Source organism: Malus domestica, chromosome 11 (genome assembly GCF_042453785.1).
Source record: "Malus domestica chromosome 11, GDT2T_hap1".
NCBI classification, from domain to species: Eukaryota; Viridiplantae; Streptophyta; class Magnoliopsida; order Rosales; family Rosaceae; genus Malus; species Malus domestica.
The window spans coordinates 25,358,197-25,385,798 of NC_091671.1; the positions used below are offsets into that span (position 1 = coordinate 25,358,197).

General features: G+C 41.1%; 2 protein-coding genes across 2 annotated transcripts; both read right to left on the reverse strand.

The window, feature by feature from the left end:
* Window positions 1–93: 93 nt before the first annotated feature.
* Window positions 94–3,907, reverse strand: LOC103448291 (ubiquitin-conjugating enzyme E2 20-like). The gene is made up of 6 exons (XM_008387539.4): window positions 1,472–3,907; window positions 1,146–1,173; window positions 821–1,048; window positions 650–713; window positions 482–541; window positions 94–356 (listed from the first exon to the last, which is right to left on the reverse strand). The coding sequence occupies exons 1-6, from the start codon at window positions 1,585–1,587 to the stop codon at window positions 310–312; spliced, it is 543 nt and encodes a 180-aa protein (XP_008385761.1). The 5' UTR covers window positions 1,588–3,907; the 3' UTR covers window positions 94–309.
* A 2,131-nt stretch (window positions 3,908–6,038) lies between these two features.
* On the reverse strand, window positions 6,039–10,151 carry LOC103430063 (tRNA acetyltransferase TAN1-like). The gene is made up of 7 exons (XM_008368194.4): window positions 9,975–10,151; window positions 9,749–9,868; window positions 8,281–8,772; window positions 7,139–7,278; window positions 6,930–7,050; window positions 6,475–6,615; window positions 6,039–6,329 (listed from the first exon to the last, which is right to left on the reverse strand). The coding sequence occupies exons 1-7, from the start codon at window positions 10,035–10,037 to the stop codon at window positions 6,246–6,248; spliced, it is 1,161 nt and encodes a 386-aa protein (XP_008366416.2). The 5' UTR covers window positions 10,038–10,151; the 3' UTR covers window positions 6,039–6,245.
* Between the last annotated feature and the right edge of the window lie 17,451 nt (window positions 10,152–27,602).

Genomic DNA, 27,602 nt, shown 5'->3' on the forward strand with positions numbered 1-27,602 from the left:
AAAATGGTTTGGATGTGGTATTAAAAATGAAATCATGTAGTTACAACTTGTAAGTTGTTTTGTCAAACTCCCGATGTAGGATTTCCAACAACATGAAAAACACGAACAATTTTGAGCTCTGAGTTTTGATGACAATTGGCTAAATACTCTTCTGGAAAACAATAGAGAGAAACACAAGAACAAATCAAGGAATCAATGGTACACAATCCGATCCGATCCGATCCGATCCAAGTTAGAGAGGCTTGGTATCTATAATAATCACTCAACCCTCCCTAATCTAACACAACTTCGTTGCCATCGTCCCGATTATCAAGCCTTTGGAACTTTGTACAACTTCTCCACCATCTTCCTATATTCTGCAAAACACACACACACAGGAAGCATTACTCAGTCACACACTTCTCATGGTAACAATTCTTTTTCGAAAAATTAGTAAAATAAATAATAAGTAAAAGGGAAGTCAATTCAAATGTGTCGTTACCTTCTTGGTTGCTCCACAATTGTGCTGCTTGGGCATTCAAAGGAGAGTTGATGTTTGGTTCTGCAATTCACATAAAACAAAAATTGAAATTCGATACGCACTCCACATTCGTTTCAATTCAGCGTTTATTCAATTCGATAAGCAAAAGTGTTAGAGAAAAGTGATTACCTCCAAGAAGACTCTGGATGGATAAGAGTATGGTTCTCACATCATAAGCAGATGACCATTTATCCTGCAATCAATTCATTGAGATACATTGGTCAAATGATATCGTGCTTGGTTTCTGAACGATATTATAACTGAGAAAGTGCGAGACTAGTACAAGTTTGGAGAAGTTACCTGTAGAATATCCAGGCAAATGTTGCCGACAAGATCGACATTTGGGTGAAAGAGGACAGTCTCAAACTTGACCTTTGGGGGTTTGAATGGATAGTCATTGGGAAAGGTGAGGGAGAGTCTGTATTCTGTGCCTTCAAACACCGTCTCTTTGCTTCCAATGATTGTCCCTTTCCAGCAGAAAATGTTGTCTTCCTCGGGGAATGCGGATATCCCGGAATCCCCACTCATCTACAATAATCCAATCCAAACCAATCCAATCCAATGTTAATTAAACAAACATCAAGATTCTCAGAATTCAAACAGAAAATAAGGAGAAAAGTCTTACCATTAAGGCCATCAACTCAGATTGCAGCCTGTTTAATTAAACAACAATAAAAGGTTAGATTAAAAAAAAGTTGAAACCTCCAATTATCAATACATATTTAGTGAATCTAAATCCTAATCTCTTCCAATCATCAAAAGAAATAAAATAAATTTCATGAATCTCAGAGGAAATAAATCAAACACCTGATGTGCAAAAGAAAATCCCCAAAAAAACAAAAACCAGTTTTCTTTGAATTAGAAGAATACAGAAAATCAAGAAAATAAATCCAACCAAATACCAAAGAAATCACATTTGTTCTTGACTGGTAGATTAGGATGAAGATGTACCTTTTGAGAACGGACTGAGAATCAAGGGTCTTGGGGCGAGGCTGAGATTGCTTTGAGTTCGAGGGAGCAGTGGCTCCGGCCACTACAAGACTGTTATCTTGGTTCACAGCAGCCATAATCCTATTTCTTTTTTCTCTTCGTTTCCGAAAACAGAGATCAACGGACGCTTTTCTGAGAGAGAGAGGTTGATAGAGAAGGGCTTTCCTTCCTTCCTTCCTTCCTTCTTTTGCCTCTTCTGAATGACAAGTGAGAGAGAGAGAGAGAGAGTATGAGATGTGGAAGAAGATGGGGCGGCAGAGATTGGTTTAAAACGCTGTTGGGATGGGACTCGGACGGAGCGGTGTAAGGTATTCAAAAAATTTCGAACGTTGCAAATGCCACTGGTGTCTTATTTTAATTTTTCTTCAACGGCTAGTTATTTGGTTTTCCTAAAATGGCCCGAGCCACATTTTTATTTTATTTTTGGTTATGAAATTGAGAATATGTATGTAATGAAATATAAAGTTTAGGAGAAGGCGGGGCTGCCTCTTCAACAAGGTTCAAGTCAAAACGACGGTCGGAGGGGCCAGACATTTTCAAAGGTGTTGAAGAGAGAAGAGGTCGGACAAATCAAGATCTTAGAAGTGCAAGAATGGAGCTTCTACTGGTGGATATTCAAGTGTGCTTTGGAACTTAATGTCAGCCCCTATAAAAATCTGCACTCGACGAAGCTTCAGAAATTGAAGAGGCGCCTGCTCAGAAATCGAAGAGGCGTTTGCTTTCTCAAAAGTTGGGCTGCTCAAAGACCACGAGGGTCGATCTCAGAAATCGAAGAGGCGTTTGCTTTCTCAAAAGCTGGGCTGCTCAAAGATCACGAAAGCCGATCTCAGAAATCGAAGAGGCTTGCTTTCTCAAAAGCTGGGCTGCTCAGAGACCACGAGGGCCGATCTCAGAAATCGAAGAGGCACCTACTTTTCCAGCCTTGTCAGCACCTGTCACACGTACACTCAGCTTTGCGGAAATTATGGGCATTCTGTCGAAGATTTCTGGCGAAGTAGAAAGCACATGAATCGTACTGTTCAATCACCCACTTCCCACACGCAACAGTAGCTCATGGGTACCACAGATAACTTTGCCAAAGTTCTTTGACAAAGTTGAGACACATGAAGCTTGCAGCTCCCACTACATCGCTCTGACCAAGAAGGGTAAAAGAATAGCAAAGAAACAACACTAACAAAGTTTAGACACATAAATTTTGAAGGTCTAGCTACCATATTATTACCCACAAGGGTAAAGGAACAGTACCACTGCTGGATAATTGGAAAGTCCCGGTGTGTCAACCTCTGTGCTTCGTGGCAAGGTAGACTAGCAAACATGCCCAACCTTTATTCACATTCGAGAAAACACTCCTAACAAGATTGCTTGCTCCAAAATCGAAGAGGCACCGCCCTCCGAATCTCGAGAGCCAGACTCCCAACATGATTACTTTCTCAAAAATCGAAGAGAGGGTAAAGGAACAGTACCACTGCTGGATAATTGGAAAGTCCCTATGTGTCAACCTCTGTGCTTCGTGGCAAGGTAGACTAGCAAACATGCCCAACCTTTACTCACATTCGAGAAAACACTCCCAACAAGATTGCTTGCTCCAAAATCGAAGAGGCACCGCCCTCCGAATCTCGAGAGCCAGACTCCCAACATGATTACTTTCTCAAAAATCGAAGAGACACCGCTCTCCGAATCTCGAGAGCCAGACCCCCAGCAGGATTGCTTTCTCAAAAATCGAAGAGGCATCGTTCTCCGAATCTCGAGAGCCAGATCCCCGACAGGATTGCTTGTTCGAAAACCGAAGAGGCACCACTTTCCTAACTTCAAGAGCTGGATCTCCTTGGATAAAGCTTGTCTGTAATCTTCACACGCAACATCAGCTTTCCAGATACCACAGACCACTTTTTCAAAGTGCTCTGACAGAGTTAAAACATGTGAAGCTAGCAGCTGCCACTACCGTACTATAACCAAGCAGGGTAAAGGAATATCATTATTACTTGATGTTAGGGAGACTCCTATATATGTCGACCTCCATCCCCAACGGACAGGCAGACCTGCAAAAATGCTCAACCCTTCCTCTTATCTGAGAGGGCACTCCCAACGAAGCCTTTCGAAATATTCAGCTTTCTTTCCCCCCGATAATACCTCTGTAAACAAGCTATACTAGAGCAAGAATATCTCATATCATCAGGGTTAAAAGCAAGAGTATCCCATATCATGCTTTTTCCCTGTCTTTTCCTTTGGCCTTGTTCTTACCTGCAAGACAAGGAGAAAGAGAGCAATCAGTCAGCACTTGGAATCAAGCTTCCAGCCAGGAACTGACTGTCTGGAATCTCTTACCTGATTACTTACCTGGCATTGCTCTCGAGTACTCATCTTCAACATCTTATGCTTCCAGGGAAGATACCGCATCTGCATGAAGAACAGATAGGGCAAGTGAGAAGGATACAAGGAAGCATGTGGAGACAAGCGTAACAACACACGTGCCGATACATCCACTACTCTGTCAAAAGAAAAAGTATTCCATATCAGCAGGGTCGAACGTACACTAGATTTGATGGACTTGTTTTGACCCTCAAATTCTTCAGTCGGCCTTATACTCTGGAGGAAACCAGAAAACCCTCCAGCCCAGTTCAAGAATAAGCCTGTGGAAAGTTACTTCTTCAAAAGCAAAAGTATCCCATATCATCTCTTCTCATTTTTCTTCTCTTTATCCTTCATGCTGCCTGCAAGATAGGGAGAATGTGAACAATCAGCCGGAGCTCTGATTGCTTACCTTGTCTGTCACCTCTTTCAGCAGATCCCCTAGCTCGGCGACTTGGGGGACTCCTACTACATGGTTTGTATCGCGCTTGACCAAGCTTGAAACTACAAGTAAACTTCAAGTGAAATTGATACATTACCTTGTGCATCTCCACCAGTTACAGATACCACCCCTGGATGGAGGAAGAGTACTTCCAGAGAAGATGCCACATCTACCTATGAGACAGATAAGGCAAGTCAAGACGATACCACACTCCGGTACTTAGAAGTTTCGTGGTTCGTGGTTATGAGATCATTCTCCCACAATATTTCCTAATGTCATTTGTACTAAATCATTCACTTGTACTCACTAAAGGAGAGCTTGAACCTATGTACTTGTGTAAACCCTTCACAATTAATGAGAACTCCTCTATTCCGTGGACGTAGCCAATCTGGGTGAACCACGTACATCTTGTATTTGCTCTCCTATCTCTATCCATTTATATACTTATCCACACTAATGACCGGAGCAATCTAGCGAAGATCACAAAAAGTGACCGTTTTCGCTACCTAGGATCTATCTTGCAAGAGAACGGAGAATTAGATGGAGATCTCAACCATAGAATACAAGCTGTATGGATGAAGTGTAAGAGTGCATCCGGCGTGTTGTGTGACCGTCGTAGGCCACTGAAGCTCAAGGGAAAATTTTATAGGACGGCAATAAGGCCAGCGATGTTGTATGGCACAGAATGTTGGGCGGTAAAGCATCAACACGTACACAAAATGGGTGTAGCGGAGATGAGGATGCTTCGTGGGATGTATGGGCACACGAGAAATGATAAGATTGGGAATGAGGATATCCGAGGTAAAGTAGGAGTAGCCAAAATTGAAGGAAAGATGAGAGAAAATCGATTCCGGTGGTTTGGACATATGCAAAGAAGGCCTACTGATGCTCCGGTTGTGACTACGGGATAGAGGTTCAGGGCCGAAGGGGTAGAGGAAGACCTATGAAAACTTTGGAAGTGACCCTAAGAAAAGACTTGAGTACTTGGATCTAACGGAGGACATGACACAAAACCGAGCGCAATAGCGTTCTAGGATTCATATAGCCGACCCCACTTAGTGGGAAAAGGCTTTGTTGTTGTTGTTGTTGTTGTTGTATAGTGTAGGGTTAAAAACCTATATGAAATAGAAAGAAAATAAAATTAGGCGACTGAAGGCGGCAGCGGTGCAAGTGGTGATGAAGGTTGGGTAACTTGGAAGAGCGAGCATCTGCAATGCTAGCGATGTGTTCATCCAGTTGGACCACTCAGCTAAACCCCTCTCAGTGTGTTTTGCTGCAGCCACGGCTGCCCGTGCGGGTTTGCTCTTGGTGACACAAAGGGGATTTCAAAATATTATCCTTTAAAGCAACTCACTCCAGATGCCTGATGTTGGACTTATTATTGAAGATTCTAGAGAGCTTTTGTCCTCAACCACTGCAATGCAGGTAACAACTTCTCCACCATACCTGCCCACACACTTGCAGGGTCCTCCAACATCAATCACAGAAGCTTCTTCGGGCACCCGGTGTATGGATCCGCCCGGCCTAGTATACCAAACCGAGGGGTTTTGCAATTTTTATAAAACTTCCATGACAACTCAGATGGAAATTACCCGAGAGAGTATCCCTCAACACACAGGGACCGTCTTAGCTCTCTTCATCCGATCGCCGCTTCCTGACATTTTTTCAAGCAGCAGATCAAAGTAGCCATAATCGAACCAATCACAGGTATAAAACCATGTAATGTAGTCATTATGGTTAACAGGAATCTAAATCTCAATTACTACGTGAAATTAACAAGTAACAGGCGTCCAAGCTTCTAAGGTGTCGTGCAAAATTTTCACCACCACCGCCTGCTCTCAATTTGTAAACCCAGAGTATTTCTTCGAGTTAAACTATCAGATTGGCAGGGTTTACATATATGAAGAAAAAGTAAATACAAGCTCGACCGGAGGCACAAAACTCCTATGGCTTCGATGATGTGAGCTGCCTCAAATTGTACTTTGCTAACTGCTTGTACTTGTCAACAACACCGATCATGCAAATAGTCTGTCAATCAAAACAGAATGAGATTTTTAGCTATAAAGGAAGGAATCAACAGTTCAAACACAAGTATCCTTTTACGACAATTCTTCTTTTGAATGGTGGTGTGACGAAAGAGAAATTGGAGCATGGGGAAAGGAAACTTTCTTACCCTGCAAATTTCAACAACAATGGTCTTATCGGGATTGTTGAGGTCAACTTTGTGAGGTGCAGGCACAGATTTTGCCACTGCATTTATGATTTTCATCCTGTCTATACCGGTATTTGCACGGGCTTCATACAGGACAGCAAACTGAATGGAAGATTTAGTAAAATCAGAAACCATCTCGAGATATCTAATTGTTTGAAGTTTTGTTTATTCTCAACTCAAACAACTCGTAACCTCATAAATATAGGTTTATGTCAAAAATAAAGAAAATCTCATCAGATTTATTTCCCGTTCATTAATAGAGATAGCTATTCCATCACAGAACGCTTGTGTCTTACGGTGAACGATGGCAGTCAAAACAGAATTAAAAAAAAAATCAGTTTGTAATGACAAGAGAGATGTGGGTTTCTTTTTGTTAATAAGAACAAAAGGCAGACGAGGATAGCGACGTATCTTACCTTCTGAGGATTCGGAGTTTCCACTGGAAAGTGCTGTTCAAGAAGTGGTTTGATTGCTCTTGAAATTTCCTCTTCTGAAGAATAGCATGCTACTTCAACGGGTAATACTCTTAAGATAAACCTATAATATGCAAGTAAGAACAGCCAGTTTGAGGTCTCTCTTCCATACTCGTTCTTTGTAAAAATAACCTAACAAGTAATATATGAACCTTGACATGTGTTTCTTTGTTGCAGCAGCAGATGTTATCATATGCTGCACAATTGCGCTAGGGCTAGGATCTCCCTCTCTTTTCCGCATTTGAACAAAGACGACACCGTTGCAACCCGATTCAAGGGTGAAAAAGCGTCTCTATAAATTAATCCAACATCAGCATGAGAAATCATTTCCTCAAAATTGATTGCAAAAGTTAAAAGGATTATAAAGCACACACACCAAGATATCTGAAGAGATATGCTAAGAAAAATTAATGAAAACCCATCTGCAACTAACCTAAAACATGCTAGAAAAAGATTATTCCGCATTCAAAACCACTGGGAAATGAAGGAAGAGATGGTCATGCTAACTAAAGATAATGAACAATTAAAATTTCGTATGTTAAAGTTACTACTAAAAAACATGAGGGACATGGGAAGAAAACAGTGATTGTAAGACAGGGTTGGGATGGAACATTACTCCTTAGACATTAAATTCAATTAATTAAGAAGGTGTTCGTGCCCTTCAAAAGAACCAAACCTTAAGTGAGAAATTTCCAGTATCCATTCATAAACCTACGAAATGAAGGAGTGGGAAATACTAGTTAAAGCTAGTGAACAAGTCAGTATGGTAATGCTAGTACTAAAAAGCAAAATATGCATCACTGGATGAAACCTAGGCAAGTACAAGAAAGTAAAAACACAATCTAAATTAGAAACCTAAACACGTAAATAGGGTAGTGCAAGACATACAACTTGCAGAAAACAAACAGATGTGTAAACAATTAAATGGCAAGGGCATTATATACAATATACTCATCTATTTTTAAACTGTTAAAAAAATACGGAACATGCAAATGTAATGCAAAAGAAATGACTACTAAACAAAATGATTCATAGCCATATCAACTGCAAGCTTATTTAATCTTAGCCTGCATAAGAGGTGTGACGCAGAAAAATAAAAAATAAAAAACTCTGAAGAAGCAGAGCTTGCTAGCTGAATTTGTAATTCAGACAAAATGAGGTTCGGCATCCACAATTTCACATAATCTTCTCTTGGACAATGTACCCAAACAATCTTGATAAATAAAAGGGAAAGAATGTGACAAACACAAGTGTGCACAATCAACTTATGTATTATCATATCATAGAAGCTCACCTTGTTCTTATCTCCCAGTTCTTGAAGCTCAGCTTCAATTAGCTTATCGATGGACTTCTCTTCCACTTTGTATGGGATTGTAAATTTTGATGAATCTGTTCCTAGACATTGTTTCTTTGCTGGTGGCTCCTCAGCTTCATTTGCACAAATTTCCCTACATATATTATCCTCTTTCTTGTCTTCAGTGTTTTCCTCAGTTTTATTTTTGTCACATGCATCATCCTTCTTCTGGTGTTCTGATTTCTCACTTGTTGCATTATCATGACTGGCATCATCACTACGAGAATCACCTTTACTCTCTTCACCCACTTCGCTCTCTTCTTCTGCTTCCTTGTCCTCTCCTTCTTGTTTCTTTTCATCATCATCATTGTCATCACCCTCACCACTGGAAGAATCAGAATACGAGAACACTATTTTCTTATTTGAAGGTTTACAGGGTGCCTCAGAAAGCTTCAATCCCGAACCCTTTCCACTGACTAGCTCTTCATAAAACTGCAATACAAACCAAAACAACCTAAGACATCAGTTTCTCACCTAAAACAGCCAAGTGATAAATAAACAGTCCATAACATTAAAGAGCACTCAGCATATTGATTTCATGCGAAAGAAGAACAAAAAGCAGAAACTAAGATACACTCTCTCCATATGTTATGAATTCTCTTAAAAGAAGATACATATACACACAAACCAATACGTATGAAAATTGTAATCTTATTTATTTATCTGCACCATAAATGGGGGCAGCCTCTCCATAAATTGGGGTAAGGCTAGCCGACATTCACCTCTCCCAGACCCTGCGTAAAGCGGGAGCCTTGTGCACTGGGTACGACCTTTATTTATTTATCTGCACCAATTCGTATGCAAAGAGTTTTCTATGGCCCTTAACTTTTAATTCTTCAAATTTGGTGGCGCACATTTAAAGATGAAAACAAAATTAATTAAAGGGGGGGGGGAACCAACGGATTTTAAACGATACCCTCTTGGCCCTGTCACTATCAGTTCCCCATATTCGGTTTGCACTCTTACTTCTCCCAAAGGGATAAACTCGGATAGTCCATGAGTGGATGTGGAGGTACTACTCTAGGAACCATCGCAAATCTTGCGGCTAAGTGGAAGAACGGTTCATTACATGGTATTAATACTATTATTCACCCTTTGGCAATCAAAATGAAACACAGATAATAATAGGCCTCTAAGAAGCAGTTTGAAAAGACGGTTACGCTGAAGTCAGGCCAATCTATGTACAATCACAATTAAGCAAGACGAGAAATCCAACCCGAAAGCAGAAAAGTAGCAACAAAAGAGAAACCCCACATAAATTAGTAGCAAAAACAGCAGAAATTTGGGGGAAAAAACCTCACATAATAGCAAGTTGAGTATGAAATAGCTAGATAAAGTAAAAACCCAGATAGAAAATTGGGGAAAAAGATTATGGGATTTGAAGAAAAGAGAAAAAGAGAGAGCTTACAGAGTCAATAACGTTAATGGCTTCCTGAGAGGCTTGGCGTTCCCTTCCGCCATCGCAAGTGATGAAGAATCCTTCCACTCCTGGGTGTAATGGGTACGCCCCTTTCTTCTTCACCGCTTTCTGCACATCGTTACAATTTAACAGCAATTAACTAAATTAACTTCTCACTTAACTAACAATTCAACTCTGTCTAATTATCTCAAAGAGGGAGAGAGAGAGAGCTGACGTTGTGAGGGAGATAGCGCTGCTTCCCCTTCTTGGACTTGGTGGGTTTGTTGTCCGTCGCCATATGTGAGTTTCAGTTGCAGTATGAGAGAAGACGAAGGAAGAGTACGAGTACATACAGCAGTTGCAATTGGGTGAGTTACTATTCCATAACGCTGGGCCTAAGGGCCTCTTCGTTACGCTGGACTACTGTTTGGGCCCAAAATATTGGTTTGGGCCGAGATGTATTCTTGGCCCGGAAGGCCGTACAAAAAAAAAGGTTACTGTGGATCATTTAGTTCATGGGCTTCCTAATCTAGGTCGGTCAAGTCATGCCGCGAGACGAGTAATTGAATCCTGGCGCAATAAGGAGTCTCGGCAAGATATGGATAAGAAGTGAATTTGGTTTGATAAAGGACTAGGTTCAAAGTCATAGTGAAAATAGGACTGGTCGAGATGGTGTTTGATGAGAAGAAGAAATCCTAATCCGAGTAGGGTTTTAACTCGGTCTAGAAAGTGTCTGGTGCTATAAATAGAAGAAGTTGTGCATCGTTCAAGCCCCCTCCAATTCAACACACAATTGCCCTGCGCAAATTCTCTCAACAACCTTGAGACTTTTTTCCTTTTCTTTTTCGCCGACACACCTTCAGTTTGGATAAACAGCACTGTGAAGGCAGCCGGTGATATCTTCAGTCGGCATAGATAGCACTGTCACCGTAGAACCAGCCGGTCTCGCAGCATCTTCAGTCGGCATAGATAGCACTACGGCGAGGGTGACTAGTTATCTATCCAAGTCTCGGTCAAGAAGGGTTTCCGAATCCTTATTGGTCGAGGTCATCTCATTAGCCTTCTCGGTGAAGTGAGGTGTTGCAGTTTATTAGGCTCGGCACATTGCATGCCGAGTTAGTTTATGATTGGATACTCTCAAGTGGGATTTAGAGTTCGGCATTCCGACGGCCGAACCACGTTTATTGTTAAGGCATATATCCGTTTTGAGTATTTGTGCCCTTACACTTTGGTGTCGATTCGGCGTGAGTTTACTCTGATGAATACCATCACTGTGACCGAATCCGACGGTGACGATTTGTGAACTTCGTAGGAATAGTAGACTTGTCTTCAGGTTCAAGAACCCAAGAGGCCGAGACGTGTTCCTTCCTCGGTCGAAATCGTAAGACGCAGAAGTCAGCCGCACACTCAACGCAACATTAACAAATTTTACTCCTCGGTCGAGCTCGACCGAAGAGTTGGCACGCCTCGCATTCAACCGAAGGACGTAGTTAGCTCATAGATTACTTGGCCTGCGCGCCACGTAGGCTTGATAGTTTTTAGGGTCAACATTTTGGCACGCTTAATAGGACCTTGTGCTAAACTACGAAGTTCATGCCAATTGAAACACGATCGGTTAAAAAGAAAATAGCTATAGGAAAATCAACATCCGATTTGCTAATTCAAAACATAGGACAAAGTGTATCACAGGCATAGAATCCCCTTAGTGCCGTGGCACTTAAGTCCACAAGCGCGACTCGCCAAGAAAAGGAAATTGGTCTCGGTGGTCAGCTTTGCAGTCTAGAAATCCCTATCAAGAACACATGCGTCCTCAATGAAGGGATAATGGAGGACTGTGATGAGGATGGTGGTGAAGGCTGTGATCCACCAACAAGATCGTTTCTTCGAAGATGACTTGACGAACAGTCTAGGACGGTTGAACAGACGTTTAATCAAGGAATCGATAAACTGCACGATGTGATATGCAGTGACAGTGAGGTACAAAATAGATTGCTTGAAATACTGGTTAGCAAAGTCTGCGACTCCAGGTCATTTGATCTTTCCCGGCACTTGCCACCAAGGAATAATCTGTTGCTGGTAGTACAGGCCGAGCCAATTCCTACTCGGCTCAAGCCAATTGACTTAGAAAAAAAAAAAAGATCGAGTAGCAGGACAGATGGACCTGACCAGAAAGTAGAAGTAATGTCCGTCGATATAACCGAGGTCCAGCGGATGATTGATTTAGCCATGAAAAAGGGGCCGAAGTTCCCTAAATTCATCCACCCATATCCAGCTTACGTGGAACGATTCGAATATCCTAAAGGTTTCAAAATTCCATATTTTAGTCTTTTTGCTGGAGAATCGTCTTTATCCTCGTTAGAACATGTGGCCTGTTTCACCGCACAATGCGGAGATGTCAACAGTGATTTTCACAAGCTGTGACTGTTCAATTTTTCATTGACAGGTTCAACATTTGCTTGGTATATCAACCTTTCACCCAATTCCATCCAAAGCTGGGAAGAATTGGTCGAGAGATTTCACGAGCAGTTTTATCGGCTAGGGATGGAAATGTCAATGTCTTCGTTGGCAAAGATGGCTCAAGCATCTGATGAGTCACCAATGGATTATCTTACCAGATTTAAACCGGCCAAGAATTGGTGTCGAGTACCTCTCCCTGAAGTTGAGTTTGTTAAACTTGCTTTGAGCGAACTCGATGTAGAATACAAAAAGAAATTTCTAGGGGCAAACTTTCAGGATATGTATACAGTATGTCGAGCAATATGACTATTTGCTCCGAGAAGAGAAGATGTCGAAACCCCTATCTCGAGGGATGATTTACAAAAACCTTACGGTCAATTATGCGTCGACCGAAGGCGAGGAATCTCAGTACGTTAGCGTGGACACGGCCGAGATAGTAATAGATAAACCATACATGTGTAAGGCATTGACTCAAATTAATTCCAAAGAAGGCAAAACCCGCTCGGCCACTGAAGAAACAGCAAAAACATCAAAAGTTTATACCTTTGATATCACAAAGGCCGAAGCAGTTTTTGATCAATTGCTATCAGCGAAGATCATTAAACTTTGGCCAGGGCATAATATTCCCAAGGCCAAGAACTTAAAGGAATGACATATTGCAAATACCATAACTCGACAAAGCATGCAACAAACAATTGTGTCATATTTTGTGATGATATCCAAAGCTGGATTGACAAAGGCAAGCTAAAGTTTCTTGAAAAACGCATGACGATTGATACGGATCCATTCCCTTCAGCGACAGTCGGCATGGTAGACGCCCGTTTGCCTAAAAGCAAAGGAAAAAAGAAGGTCAAATTACCTCAGTACAACACATCCGGAAGCAAAGCTCCCAGCCTCGACTCAAGATCGATCTATTTTCCAACGCGCCACCTACAGAGCTATCAGGACCGGCCATAGTTGAACCAATGTCGAACTAGAACAACAAAGAAAATGGCGGGCCAATAGTACCACAAATCCTAAAGGAAGGTTCCCAACCTCGACTCAAGATCGACTTGTTTTCTAATGCACCACCCACCAAGCTCTTAGGACCTGCCATAGTCGAGTCCATGTCAGACTCCAGCGAAGATGGAAATGGCGGGTCGATAGTTCTGTGTAGCAATTGTAAGGCACGCGTTGTATTAACCGAGCCCAAGGCGAAACTGTCTCCGATGCAAATCCCGACATCACCACACCAATCGGTGACTACAACAAAACCTTCAAAGGAACCTAGTGAAGGCCAGCGCCAGAAAGTATTCGACAGGCTCGGCCTAAGGAAACAGACAGATGGACCTACATCGGTCAGATGGCACCTTGATTTCGATGCACCGTTTTACAACGAGGACTATTATTCCTACAATTCCAGTAGTTCGAGCTCATCAGCAAATCAAAAAACCTTCAGGCCACCTAAACCACGTGACCAACGTTGGTACAGCTATAATTCTCCTATCGGCATGTATACCGCTATCCAAATCTCAGAAACGTCGACGTCAGCGTATAGATTGCTTGGCTCGACAACAAGTTGCCCAACCTGTCTCGGCCACTAAATGGCAGCCAAAAAAGACGACAGAAAGCGAAGATGATCGGCCAACCCCAACAATCATGCCTGAATTACAAGGGTAAAAGGAAACCAATCGGGACTTCGAAACTACCATTGAAGCAGCCGAGAAGTGCATCAAACTTCTTCTTCGGCCTGGGGAAATGAAAGCTTCTTTCGAGCAATTTAAGAAAGAGGCCGAAAGCCAACTGCCTCCGTTACCGTTGAAAGAACCTCTAATCAAAGTTCGACGGAACCTGCACCCTCCATTCCTCGGTGAATCATTGGAATATATAAAAGAGTTTCATAAGAAATATTCTGCTAACGACTTATATGGGTTACCGAAAGCCTGCCAAGAAGCTCTTGACCTGGCATTAACTTGCCCCGATGCTGAGCAGATCATCCAAAAAACCACTGATCCAACAATGAAAGCCAAATTCCAGCACATTCGAGAAGCTAAGGTTCTCGGCTTCGAGGTCGACCCATACATGGATATTGACACAGCCGAACTCCATTTTTCTCTTAAAGACCTTCAACACCTTTGGTATCACTTCGAAGTTTTTTCGGCTGTCTCCTTGTTCGGCTTAACGGCCGATGAGACAGAGCGTGTGGCACGACTGGACACTTACCTGGACACCAGAATGCCCGGATCACCTATGAAGAACGAGTTCGCAAAATACGGCAGGAGCAAAGTCTGACACCATATGCATGCAAGCCCGAAGACAGTCAACATGATACATCGTCAGATTGTATGGCGCAAGCGCCTGAATATGTTGAGACACACAGCGAGTCGGCCGTGAACGCTCCGACACACGATGATATATTCCTCACAACTCCGGAAGATGACGACCAGGTTCCAATGGGCCCTTCAGTTCTTGAAAATATGGAAATCAGTATGGTCTATATTCTACTGGCCGAATTTCAACCGACTACACGCCAACCAAGTTCCTTGGATGGCAATGTGGTCGCCGAAGAAGCAACACAAGTTGATTTCATCATTACGACGGATGATGAGTCACCAAACGGCGACGATAAACTTAAAACAGCCTTGGATATCTTGTTTCCCCGTTCTTCCTCGACTAATCTTCAGCATTTAAAACCATTGTATGTCACGGCCCATATTGAAAGCTACCCAATCTCCAAAATTTTCGTTGATTGCAAAGCAACAGTCAACATCATGCCTGTATCCGTCATGAAAGCATTATGACGATCCACCGACGAACTCATTCCTTTAGGAATAACCATGAGTAACTTTGTCGGTGACAAGTCTTAGACAAAAGGGGTACTCCCTCTAGAGGTAAACATCGCAGGTCGTAATCACATGATCGCATTTTTTTTCGTCGACTCCTAAACCGAATATAATGTTTTGCTCGGTAGGGATTGGATTCATCAAACAAATTGCATTCCTTCTTCTTTATATCAAGTTCTCATTTTTTGGGATGGTAAATCAGTTGTGGTCCATCCAGCCGACACTCAGCCGTTTGAAACAAACATGATTCAAGCCTGCTATTATGATGATCGCGTCGGCTATATTACCCTACAGGGTTTTAATGAAGATGGACGGCTAACCCGGATCTCAATTCAAAAAGCCATCGAGGTAGGCGCCGAGACTGTCCACCAGGATTCAGCGAGACTTGGTTTGGCCAATTTACTCCCCACCACTGATGATTGACATCAAAAGTGAGTAGCGTCGGGCCGTGGTTTCATCCACGATGGAACGCATGCTGGCCCATTGGTATGCTATTGCCAAGCAATCGTATTCGGGCATCAACTTAATCAAATTTTTTACCGAAGAAGATAACGGCCCGGTACTATCGTTGGATAAAGTTCAGGCTGCATCAGCTGAGCTCAACGACAGCTGACCCCAAGTAAAGGATTCTTTAGAGGAAATAAATGTTGGAACGACCGATGATCCTCAACCGCTCTTTATTAGTGTGTTATTGCCCCATGCCATGCAAGTTGAACTCCATCAATTGCTTCACGAGTTTAAAGATTGTTTTGCTTGAAGTTATCATGAAATGCTGGGTCTCGAACAGATTGTCAAACAGGAATTACGTATCAAACCTGGTTGCAAGCCTATTCGACAACCTCCTCGCCGATTCTTGACTGAAGTACAACTCGACATAAAGACAAAATTGTTCTACTATTAAATGTCGGGTTTATCCGAACCGCTCGATACGTCGAGTGGTTGGCGAATATCGTACCCGTACTCAAGAAAAATGAGGCCCTACACATTTGCATTGATTTTCGAAATTTGAATCTGGCAACACCTAAGGATGCATATCCCATGCCAATTTCAAATTTGCTTATCGACGCCGCGACTAATCATGACATACTATCATTCATGGATGGACATTCCGGTTATAACCAGATATTTATTACCGAGGCCGATGTTCATAAAACTGCTTTCCGCTGCCCGGGGGCATTCGGAACCTACGAGTGGGTCGTCATGCCATTCGGTCTAAAGAACGCTGGTGCCACATACCAACGCGCAATGAATACCATTTTTCATGACCTAATCGGCACTACCATAGAAGTGTATATTGATGACGTCGTGGTCAAATCAAAAAATCACCAAACGCATATTGATGATATTCGGCAAGCTTTCCTTCGCATGCGACAACACAACCTTAAGATGAACCCAGCCAAATGCGCATTTGGTGTGTCGGCCAGTAATTTCTCGTCCATCATCGCGGCATCGAGGTCGACGCGAACAAAGCTTGCGCGATTATTGATGCCCTACCACCGACGACCAAAAAACAACTCCAATCCTTGCTCGGGAAAATAAATTTTCTTCACCGATTCATAGCTAATTCCGCTGGCAAAATGACGGCATTCTCTACACTATTGAAACTCAAGGAGTCAGACAAGTTTAAGTGGTGTAAAGAACATCAAGCGGCTTTCACACAAATCAAGGTTGCTCTCGCAACTCCACCTGTCCTCGTACCGCCCCGATGTGATAAACCCTTTAAGCTTTACATTTTCACAGCCGAAGAATCCATTGGTTGCCTCCTCGCGTAAGATACCGATATTGGGCGAGAACAAGCTATTTTCTATCTTAGCCGAAACCTCACTACTCCATTGATCAATTATTCACTCGTCGAGAAGCTTTGCTTGGCTTTTTCTTCGCCGCCTCCAAACTCCGACAATACATGCTCCCATCCGTTACGCAGGTCATCGCCCAAACAAATGTTATTTGATATATGCTTACTCGGCCAATAGTCAAAGGCCGAATCGGGAAATGGACACTGGCATTATCGGAGTTTAGTTTGCAGTTTGTCCCACAAAAAGCTGTCAAAGGACAAACGCTTGCTGATTTCTTAGCCCATCACCCTTCTCCTTATGGGTTCGGGGGCAATGATGTTGAAATCGGAATGGTGGAAGCACGTGACAATTATTGGACGATGTATTTCGATGGTTCCAGCATGTCGACATCGACCGGTGTGGGGATCGTCCTCTAGTCTCTACACTAACACTACTGGTTCTTTTCCCTTAAGTTGGATTTCGATTGTACCAACAATCAGGCCGAGTACAAAGCCCTTGTTATTGGCCTTAACATGCTTCATGATTTACTCATTGTTCATGTCCTCGTTTTCGGCGATTCAGAGCTTGTGATCAACCAACTCAATGGCACTTTTCGGTGTATGAGTTGCATTCTGGCGCCCTATCACATGGTGGCCAGTTACTTGGCCGAGTCGTTCAACAGTATCACGTTCAAACATATTTCCCGTGGACAGAACATCATCGCAGACGAACTCGTTCAGATAGCTTCCGGAGCACAACTCATAGGGGGCAAGAGTGGACCGATGATACCCATTTTACGGCAATCATATCCGGCTTTGGTTAATCAGCATGTCCTTCAGCGTGACCAAGTCATCCATACACGTGTAATGTCCTTACCTTCGTTATTGGAACGGAAGGATCATGTAGATGTTTGTGCGGTCGAGACGCTACCAAACGACTGGAGAAGGCCAATTATGCAATACCTTGATGATCCTAGAGGCAAACACGACTGAAAGACAAGGGTCCATGCCACAAACTACGTCTCGTACCAGAACGAGTTTTATCGAAAAGGCGAAGACGGTTTATTATTGTTATACCTTGGCCCACAAAAAGCCGCCCAAGCAATCACAGAGGTACACGAAGGAATTTGCGAAGCCCATCAATCAGGACGCAAGATGCGTTGGCTACTTCTCCGATATGGTTACTTTTGGCCAAGCATATTGAAAGATTGTATTGAGTATGCATGAAGATGCATCCAGTGTCAAATTCATGGACCCATTCAAAAGGCCCCGGCTGAATTACTTCATTCGGTCACCAAACCTTGGCCGTTCAAAGGATGGGCAATGGACGTGATCGGCAAAATCACACCATCTTCTGGAGCAGCGAAACATGCATGGATACTCGTGGCAACGAATTATTTCACTAAGTGGCTCAAAGCAAAATCATACGCCGAATTAACATCCAAGGAGATTTGCGATTTTGTGGGGGAACATATTGTGACCAGGTTCGGCGTGCCAGAAACGATCATAACTGATAATGGCATAATCTTCATAGCCAAAAGGTTCAAAGAGTATACGGCGAGCTTAAAAATCCAGCTCGAGCAGTCCACACCATACTATCCACAAGTGAATGGACAAGTCGAAGCAAGTAATAAGGTTTTGATCGGTATTCTCTAAAAAATGATAAAAGAAAGACCTGGCATGTGGCATCTAAAATTGAATGAAGTCTTATGGGCATACCGAACTTCACCCCGGTCGGCAACGGGGACCACCCCATATGCATTAACCTATGGACATGACGCGATGTTACCAGTCGAGCTAAGTGTAAATTCTTTACGTGCGATCGAGCAGAGTAGTTTGTCCAATGCCGAATATAATCAGGCGATGTTACAAGAGTTAGAAGATTTGGAAGAAGATCGGCTTGACGCTTACAATCTTTTAGTGGCACAAAAGAAAATTACCGAGCAAGCTTATAATCAAAGAGTCAAACAAAAAACGTTCGGCGAAGGAGAATTAGTTTGGCAAATTGTGTTACCCGTGGGACTTCAAGACCCTAGGTTCGGCAAATGGTCGCTGAATTGGGAAGGACCGTTTGTCGTCCATAAAGTTCTCGGTAAGGGGGCATACCATCTTAGAGATCGAACCGGTATTATTCACAAATTACCAATTAATGGAAAGTTCTTAAAAAAATACTACCCAGTCACATGGGAGATGCAAGAGTAAAAGCTTGTTTCATTTCATTAATAAGATGGTTTACAATCAAATTATTCTAAGGCGATGAAGGAAGAAGAGTTCCAAGAAGTGCCTTTAGCTCCAGCCATCTCACCTCGCCCATTATGACCTTGGCATGCCTGTTCTTCTAATCCAACTTTAGTTGCTTGACTCGCCTCGCGTTCGCCGCAAATTCAGTTAGACAAGATTTCCCGCCCGACTCAAAGTCCCTCACAAGCTCAGAAGCAAGGGCCAACCTTCGTTTTACCAGTTCGGCCATTTGACGGTCGAGTCCGGCCAAGGCTTCCCCTTTTGTTTTTAAGGCATCGATCTTCGGACGAAGGGTTTCCTGAACGGCCAATGCAGTTTTCAAGTCATCATCAGCCCGAAGAGCGTTCTTAAGAATATTGAAGGATTCCCGAACTCGTTCCAAGGTGGACAACGCCTGAACGACAGGCTCGGCGCTCATTTGACCATCTATTTCGAGATCGTTTAGGCATACACCAAACGAATCGAGCCCTTTATGCTCAAGGACTTACGACGCCGAGAGAGATAAAAATTCTTGTAGCCGAACTAGAGCAGCTAAATCTACAAGAGCAGTCGTAGCGACCGAATGACTAGCCGCTCCAAAAGTGCTCGACAAGAGAGCATTAAATTCGACTTCCCATAAAGGCTGGACACAAAAATCATGTTAAGTACAAGGAAATTATGAAAGAATATAGCAAGAAAGTTTTTGTTTTAAACCTGCCGAGAGGAGACATCGGCCATATCTTCGGGTTCGTTGCTCGAACCTTAAGAACTTAATGGCCGAGCCCAGTGCCTTAGACTGCTTCTTAGTTCACGCGGCCGATGGAGGTTATTTACGTTCGATGGCCACGGAGGCGGCCAAGAAATATAGATAACACCATTCGACGCGTAGAATGTTCGATGAAAAGAATGGGTAAGCACCTGACATTCAGTATTTTCCTGGTTTAGAGATCTAAGGCAGAAAACTATCCAAAGAAAGGCGGTAGGGGTACTTAAGAAGGTCGAAGTGGCTTCTTGGGGGAGAATGTTGAGGTCTTGGTCCTGCAGATGAACGGGTGTTTCCGCCGTCACTTCTGGCTGGACGGTGAAGGAAATTTTGTGAAAAACATGTTCATTTGAGCAACATCTATGGCATGCAATTAACATTTAAAGGCGGAATCATGCTTGTATGCACTCAAAAACAAAACATTACCCATGAAATTCAAAGCCTAGTAGAAAAGTGAACCAAGACTTAACTCAAGAACAAAGTGAGTTGAGAGATTTTATACCTTTGTTGATTCCTCTTTGCATAAGCAAAGGCTAATCACCCAAGGAGAGGGCCTTCATTCCTTGCTTCTTAGATCCATGGATTTCTTGGATGAGGATGGTTGAAAGGATTCTCCAAGTTCCCAAAGTTGAGAACCTCTAATTTTTCCACACCAAGGAAAGACTTGAAGAAGAGATGAGTGACCTAGAGGAAGTATTGCTAACTAAAATCCTCTAGGGTGGCCGGCCTCTTAGAGAGAAAAGGGAGAGACATTGTGTTCTCATCTTTTCTCCAAAAGAAACCTTAATGAAGAAAATGCTATATAGTCATATTTATACCTACCTTCATTGGAGTGGCAAACTTGTAATAAGTGCAAAACCCACTCCCTTATCAATATGGCCGGCCATAGGGTGTTATTGGGCTGTTTGGGCCTTTGTGAATATTTAGTCATTAAGTTGTCATACAACTTAAGTCCATGGGCTTGACGTTCGAAGCCCATTGGGCCTTGAGGCCCAAAACTAACCCAAGGTCTTTAACAAACTTTATTCGTTTGATTAATTAACATATTAATTAATCCTTGCCATAAATAATTAAACCATTTAATTATCCTTACTCATCTCCGTTGTTTCTTCAATCTCTACCTTAGATAATGAAACCATTCCATTACTACCAACCCAAAGAAATACGACCTCTCTGAGATATACGGTTTATGCCGGAAAGGTACGAAGTTGGACTAATTTGGAAACATTGGGCAATTTACTTTATACCTACTATTCCGTCTGGTTTTTGGTTCCTAGTCTTCTCCGACAAGCATCACTGCCATGAACCCGAGGCCTCACCTCGTTTCTTGGCCGTGGACATGAATGCTTAGGCATCGAACTACAAACGCAACCCAATCCGCACCCTTTGGTGATTTTTCGTTATTTCCGACAAGGTAACTCACGAAACTCCCTCAATCTTTATCATCTCACCATCCTAAGTCTAATTTGTAGGTTAAATGTGCATATTGGTGATGTTTTGGTGCAAGAAACACCTTAGAACTCAAACCCAGTTTCTCCGGTGAGAACCCGGCAGCTTTCAAGCCGTTTTCGGCGAAATCCGGCCAGTGTCAAGGAAACCAATGGTATTATTCGAATCCTTGTTCCCTAATCTTCATTTTGGTATAAAACATGGCTAAGGTTAGTAAAGGTTTTGTTAGTCGGAGCTTCCTAGAATTCAGCAGTTGCAGTGGCAGTGGCAACCAGCCGGAGAAGAAAAAGGCATAAAAAAAAAAAAAGGCTAATCTGGACCCATAGGCTTAAGCCCAAACCTGATCCAAAACCTTAAGCCAAGTCTTTGGGCCTTTGTCCCAGGCCACCCCATTTCTGAATTGGGCTCAGAATATTCTCTGGAATATTCCTTAGGTTGATTTTTCGAAATTTTCTCAGAAACCGTCCTAGGCTAATTTCACCCGAGTCCATTTTTGACATCCATTTAATGAAATTCCAAAGTTTTAACGTAGTTGATCACCGGGGCGTCTCGATTGACTTTCTAGGATTGACCGTTGACTTTTTACGAAAATTGCCCGAGACCCTCCTTAGAGTATTTCGACTCGCTAATTCTGAATCCCTTGTCCGTTTCTCTAAATTCAAGAGTTTTAATTGAGTTTTACTAGTGGGTTCCAATATTATGCTTAGGTGTGATTACTATCGGAGACTCCGGCTCCGGCTTCCTAGCTTGAACGGATGTGACATCGCAAGTAACTGTGAGTGGGTCTTTTCTTTTATATAGTATATATATATAATGGTTAGTTTCCATTTATACATGTCATAAGGAGTTTTCTACAATACGCCTAGATTGTCGTGCTTTTATAAGATTTAGCACATTGATAACAATTATAAAGTTATGCTACACCCTACGGAATGCACAAGTATGCGTATCAATATTGATGCCATAATTATATATACAACTATGAATAATATTTTGTTGACTAGAATTATTGAATTAATGCGGCATGGCTATATTTGTGTTATGTGCTCATCGTTTGCTGCACCGGTGTTAGTACTCGCCCGGGCTGGGGCCAGACTTTCACGTGTATGTGTACATCGCACCATACACTCACTTTGGATCCATTGTAGGTGTCAGTCATGTCCTAGATTGTTATATGCAATTAGGACCCGTATGTGTTGCGCATAGTGCCAGTCTTCACGTGATTGCAGTACTAAAGTGTATATCATTGTTGCACCCAGTCCTGTTCATGTCAGAATAACTCTGCATGAACTCATGTGTTAGCATGTGTCGATGAGCACTCGATATGAGATGTTTGCTTTTGCGACATTATGTTGATTACGGACGTCATGCATTTACTTACGAAATATTGTGCCGTATTGAATTCTTGAGTTATTGCAGGCTACAGTAAGTACTTTCTTACTATACGTAGTATGTATTTTGGGAGCTATACTTGTTTTACGGCGAGGGGTTATATTGTTTTCAAAAAGGTTTTTACAGAACTTTATTTTTAGGCCCGCTCACCCTTATTTTTCGCCCCTCCAAGTTTTAGTAGCTGAACTTTCTCATCGACGAGGATTCTTGGCAAACTTTGAGATAGGCAGTTACCTTCAACGGTACAACCTTATCCTATGTACTTTACTTATGCTCTGACATCAGGTGTGAAATGGGTTCATTCCCATTCATCAACGCACTCTTATAATTAGGCACTTTTAGGTTTAAATTTATTCACATTTTCCACATCACTATACTTTATGGCTTTGTCACCCTCCTGGTGTCGACCAGCACAGCTCAATTCGGAGTCCAAGTGGACATTCTGGGTCGGGGTGTGTCATATAAAACATGGGATAAGACAATATTATAAAATGCGGGTGTAACACAAATAAATAAATTAAAACATTGATGCGGGTGGAATACATATAAATAAATAAAAATATTGTTACATGATCCGCTAAACTTGTCCCACTATGCAAATTACTAGAAGCATGAGAGAGAGCGTTTTTCCAACAAGTAAAGGGTATTTTGAGTTTTTTCCAACGTCCTTGAAGACCTTGGCTACTTCTTGTGTTTGTTCCAAGCCTATCGCAAAACGCTTCCGTAATTCTACTCCATATTTCTCACAACTCCATCTCATTACCCGTAAGCGGGTCATGAGTAATTTGAACCCAACATTGATACAACGTAACATCTTCGCTAAGCTTCCACGTAGCCATTTTTTCCACAAAAAATTATATGAAAGCTTTGGTTGAAAGTGTTGAAAATATTGACATGTGGTGTAATGTGGAAGATGATGGTTAGGTATTTATAGAAAAAAAACATTTAATTTTTTCTGTATTTTTAAACAATTTTTATTAATTTTAATTAAGTTAACTAATTTGGACCGTCGGATTTGAAAAAGATTCAAATCCAACAGCCCAAATGTTGACTTGTGGCCAACGGTAATAATTCTGATCATTGTGCCTTTTTTTTTCATTTTTGGGTCTAAAATCATGGACCGTTGATTCTAGATCGGACAGCCCACAAATCGCCACGTCACTAGTCGTTGGATATGATTTTCAAATTTTTTTTACCATTGAAAATCCAATGGTCCAAAAAATTAGCCGTTGGAAATCCAAAGGCCTAGAACATGCCACATTGCATCGACCTCGCACCCTCTGTCGCGACTGCAATGACAGGCCCCACCGCCTTTTTCTTGTCAGGAACGCTCGCTTACGAGCTTGTGTTTCTCACGCGCTTGACGCAAAAAAAATCCTAGTGCGCTGTGACATCATGCTGACTTGAGCATGACGTCACATAGGCCAGCTAATTGCTCAGCACATTTTGGGCCAGCCTATAGCCTGGCTTGGGCTGGGGTGGAGGATTTTTTAGGGGTACCGGTCCATTATTTGTGCTTTGAGCCAGCCTACCCCTTGGGGTGGACTTGCTCTTATAGTCTACCAGTCATAACTATCATTCTACCAAAACCAGCACTTGGATACAAAAATTACAAAATGCTGGTCTATGTACATTCAAAAAATATTACAGTCATCCAAAATAGTTTGGTAGTTGTAGCTGTTTTCAACCGGAACCAGTAATTATATACAAAATACTAAGAAATGCTGGTGTATGAACATGCAAAAAATATTGTTAAGTTTTGAGAAAAAAGAGTTATTTACATGCCATAAAATATCTGGAACAGTTTTTTATATGTGCTAATGGACCACAGTATACTCCTGAGTGAAGCAGCTGAAGTTTTGAGTGAAGCAGCTGAAGTTTTGGTTGAACATTGTTGAAACAACCTAGGCACAGGAAAGAAAACTCAATATATTAACAAAATATATTTAGATAACTGTTAAATTTGTTTTTCAATAAACATAGACTGAGAGAAAGGAGAAAGGTAGAGTATATTTACTTCGTCTTTTTTTTTGGTGGGGTGGTGTCTCTTTTCATACCAGTCGAAGATAAAAAAAATTTCAACAATTTGATGGGAACCTCATCAAATTCTTTTGGATCAACCTCCGATATTTCTTCCAACTCACTGTTTTAAATGGGAATTGAGTGTTAGAATACATGATAACATGATGATTCATAATTGGTAATTAGAATGAGAAACATGAAACAAACCTTGTGTTCACAATGGTAAAAAGAGTTTTCCTGATGGATTCTCTTTTTCGTTTACATGATCCACTTGTTTCTGGCATTGAAGCAGAGGGTGACATAGTGGTTGAAAGGACTATAATTTCTCTTGACAACGGTTGTGGAGTGATTGGTTATATGGCTGTATCCTCAGAGACATTGTAAATAAGGACATCACTTAAATTAAAATTGTTTTTTTTTTTTGTTCCCAAATTGTAGGTGAAATTTGTGCATTTTTTTTTTTTGCCCAATCAATCTTAGAAACTTGTTTGGTAACCGTTGATGGTCAACTAATATTTGACTTAGCACTAAGTCTTTACATGGCCACTATAAAGTGACATTAGTCTCTAATCTCAAGTATAAATGTGAATATTACATTTTGTAGACCAAGTGGGAGAATGTTAGATTTATCCAATATAAATCAACCTTTAAGTGGTCTACTATAATAGGAATGTAATATTGGAGAATAATGCTAATTGTGATTTGATCTCTTAAAGATATCAATCTTATATAAGGTGTCTTATATTGGAAATAGGATTGATGGAATCCTTAATTGAATATGATTATGATACTTGACTTGGAGGCTAAGAAAGTAAAGTTTAGGTTTCCTTTATGGATGGAAACCCTAGCTTTTAACCTATATATAAACACCGGTCCCTATAAGCCCTAGAACACAACATAATGCTTCCCATCGAGTAGTTGTATTCGGCTAGGAGTTTATAGAAGATCTTGGTGTTGCCGTGCCCTTTCTCTTTCTTTGCTCGAGTACCATGATTACAACGGGAATCAGGTTTGTCACTCCTTCTTTTGTGTTTTAATTGTATAACCTTACAAGGCTAACAATAGTATTTTAAAGTTGTTTAAATAATTTGAAATCAGGAAAGGTTCCAATTTTTTGTTTAACGTCACAAAATTTAAGGAAATTATCACCCTAAAAAAGTTTTGGATACCAGGTGCAGAAAAAGATCAATAAAAATAATCAATGAGCGTGAGGGTACAGACCTGATTTCATTCTAGATAAATGTATTGAAACCGTGTGTATACAAATATGCGAAAAGATGTGAAAATGTGAAAAAACAGATTTGGCAAAATATTAGATTATATACACAATGAAAAAAAAAATAAAGATAACAAATATTTTAAGCGATTTATCACATACTTTGAGCAATGCATGTTAAATCTTACCATGAAGTTGGAATTTGGTTCGGATGCTTCTGGCAGATGAGTTGTCTAGTTGTCAAATTCTTATACATTTATTTTACACAGTTGGGACACGAGATATACCACCATTTGTAATATTCGTAATGCGTGTCAAACGTGTTTGATAAAGGCCTTACAGAGAAATGTATCATTCTGCAAAAACTGTTTGTAATACTTTTGTATAAGGAATAATAATCATCTATACAATGTTTATTCAAAATGTAAAAATGCAGTGATATGTTTTTAAGAAGAGTTAAAAACATGTAATTAAATTTTATACCTTGTCTATGGATCTAGAAAAGCCACTTCATCAATTGTCAATTGTTTGCCTGTGCGTAAAATTTCAGCCTCACTTACTTGTCTCGAGGAGGGGTCAATATTTTTATATATAGGCTCTTTCTAATTTGAAAAACCGATACGATCGAAATGTAAAATTGTTTGAATAATTTTATGAAATTGATATTTCTTTTATTTTTTATAACAGTGAATACAGTTTAATTGTGTTAAGAGTTATAAAAATACTTACACCGACTTGTACACATTAACTTTTAGGATGTCTGGATCAACAAAGAAAAGTGAGCAGCCAGTACTGTTCATCACAATTTTATCTATGCATTGAAAAAATGATAAGAAGGTGTAAAGAAAATACTGATAAATGGTTTTACTGACATAGATCAAGTATAAGAACGGCATGACACAATTACTTACTGCACCATGATTTTAATTGTAATGCACAAAGTTTAAAAAGCTGAAAATAAAAGAGAAAAATAATTAATAACAGTGATTGAGAACCAATTTATTAAGGTATTTGAAAATTAATTAATCAAATATAAAAGAAAGAGATATGATAAATCACAGGAAGTGAATATGATAAAATTATGTGTGGAGAAAAGATTTAAACAATTTATATAAAGCTATGTTAAAAAATAATAGTAAACAAAGATACGAAAGATTCGTTCTAACTAAAGCTAAGCACCTAGACAAAGCTGCACTTTTAAGCTTGTAAAAACGACAACAATTGGGAGAGGCAGCGTTTCGACGAATGAAGAGCAAAATTCTTCTGCATCATCTGCCCATAATGTAATAGTGAGTTGTTCCCTTCTGCAGGCAAATCAAATCAGAAACAAATATATAATACAAAGCAAGAAATAAGGAACAACCTAACATTTTGAATATGTATGTCACACTTGTATGCTATCCTTCGATTAATATGTTTTGGCTCTAAACGCTATACTGCAGTGAGATGACTGATGACATCTTGCAATTTAAAAGGTATATATAAGCATGTTGTGAAAAATAATTTACCAAAAATAAACATCAGTGATTTTAATCTATATATATGCATACACATATGATATCACCTGTCAACTTTGTTCAAGCGGGGATAAAGTGTCACATTCCGGCCCAGGCCCCCACCACATCCCGGGCTAGACTCTACCGTAGCACGATATTGTCCGCTTTGGGCCCCCACCACACCCTCACGGTTTTGTTTCTGGGAACTTACACAAGAACTTCCTAGTGGGTCACCCATCATGGGATTGCTCT

What these genes read in the sequence shown, in the direction of transcription:
- LOC103448291 (XM_008387539.4), bottom strand. Translation starts at nt 1,587, where the DNA reads ATGGCTGCTGTGAACCAAGATAACAGTCTTGTAGTGGCCGGAGCCACT. An exon ending in TCTCAGTCCGTTCTCAAAAG is followed by an intron (nt 1,174 to 1,471) that starts GTACATCTTCAT and finishes TTAATTAAACAG; the next exon opens with GCTGCAATCTGAGTTGATGG. An exon ending in CTGAGTTGATGGCCTTAATG is followed by an intron (nt 1,049 to 1,145) that starts GTAAGACTTTTC and finishes GGATTATTGTAG; the next exon opens with ATGAGTGGGGATTCCGGGAT.
- LOC103430063 (XM_008368194.4), bottom strand. Translation starts at nt 10,037, where the DNA reads ATGGCGACGGACAACAAACCCACCAAGTCCAAGAAGGGGAAGCAGCGC. An exon ending in AAACTCCGAATCCTCAGAAG is followed by an intron (nt 6,616 to 6,929) that starts GTAAGATACGTC and finishes TCTTCCATTCAG; the next exon opens with TTTGCTGTCCTGTATGAAGC. An exon ending in TTGTTGTTGAAATTTGCAGG is followed by an intron (nt 6,330 to 6,474) that starts GTAAGAAAGTTT and finishes TTTGATTGACAG; the next exon opens with ACTATTTGCATGATCGGTGT.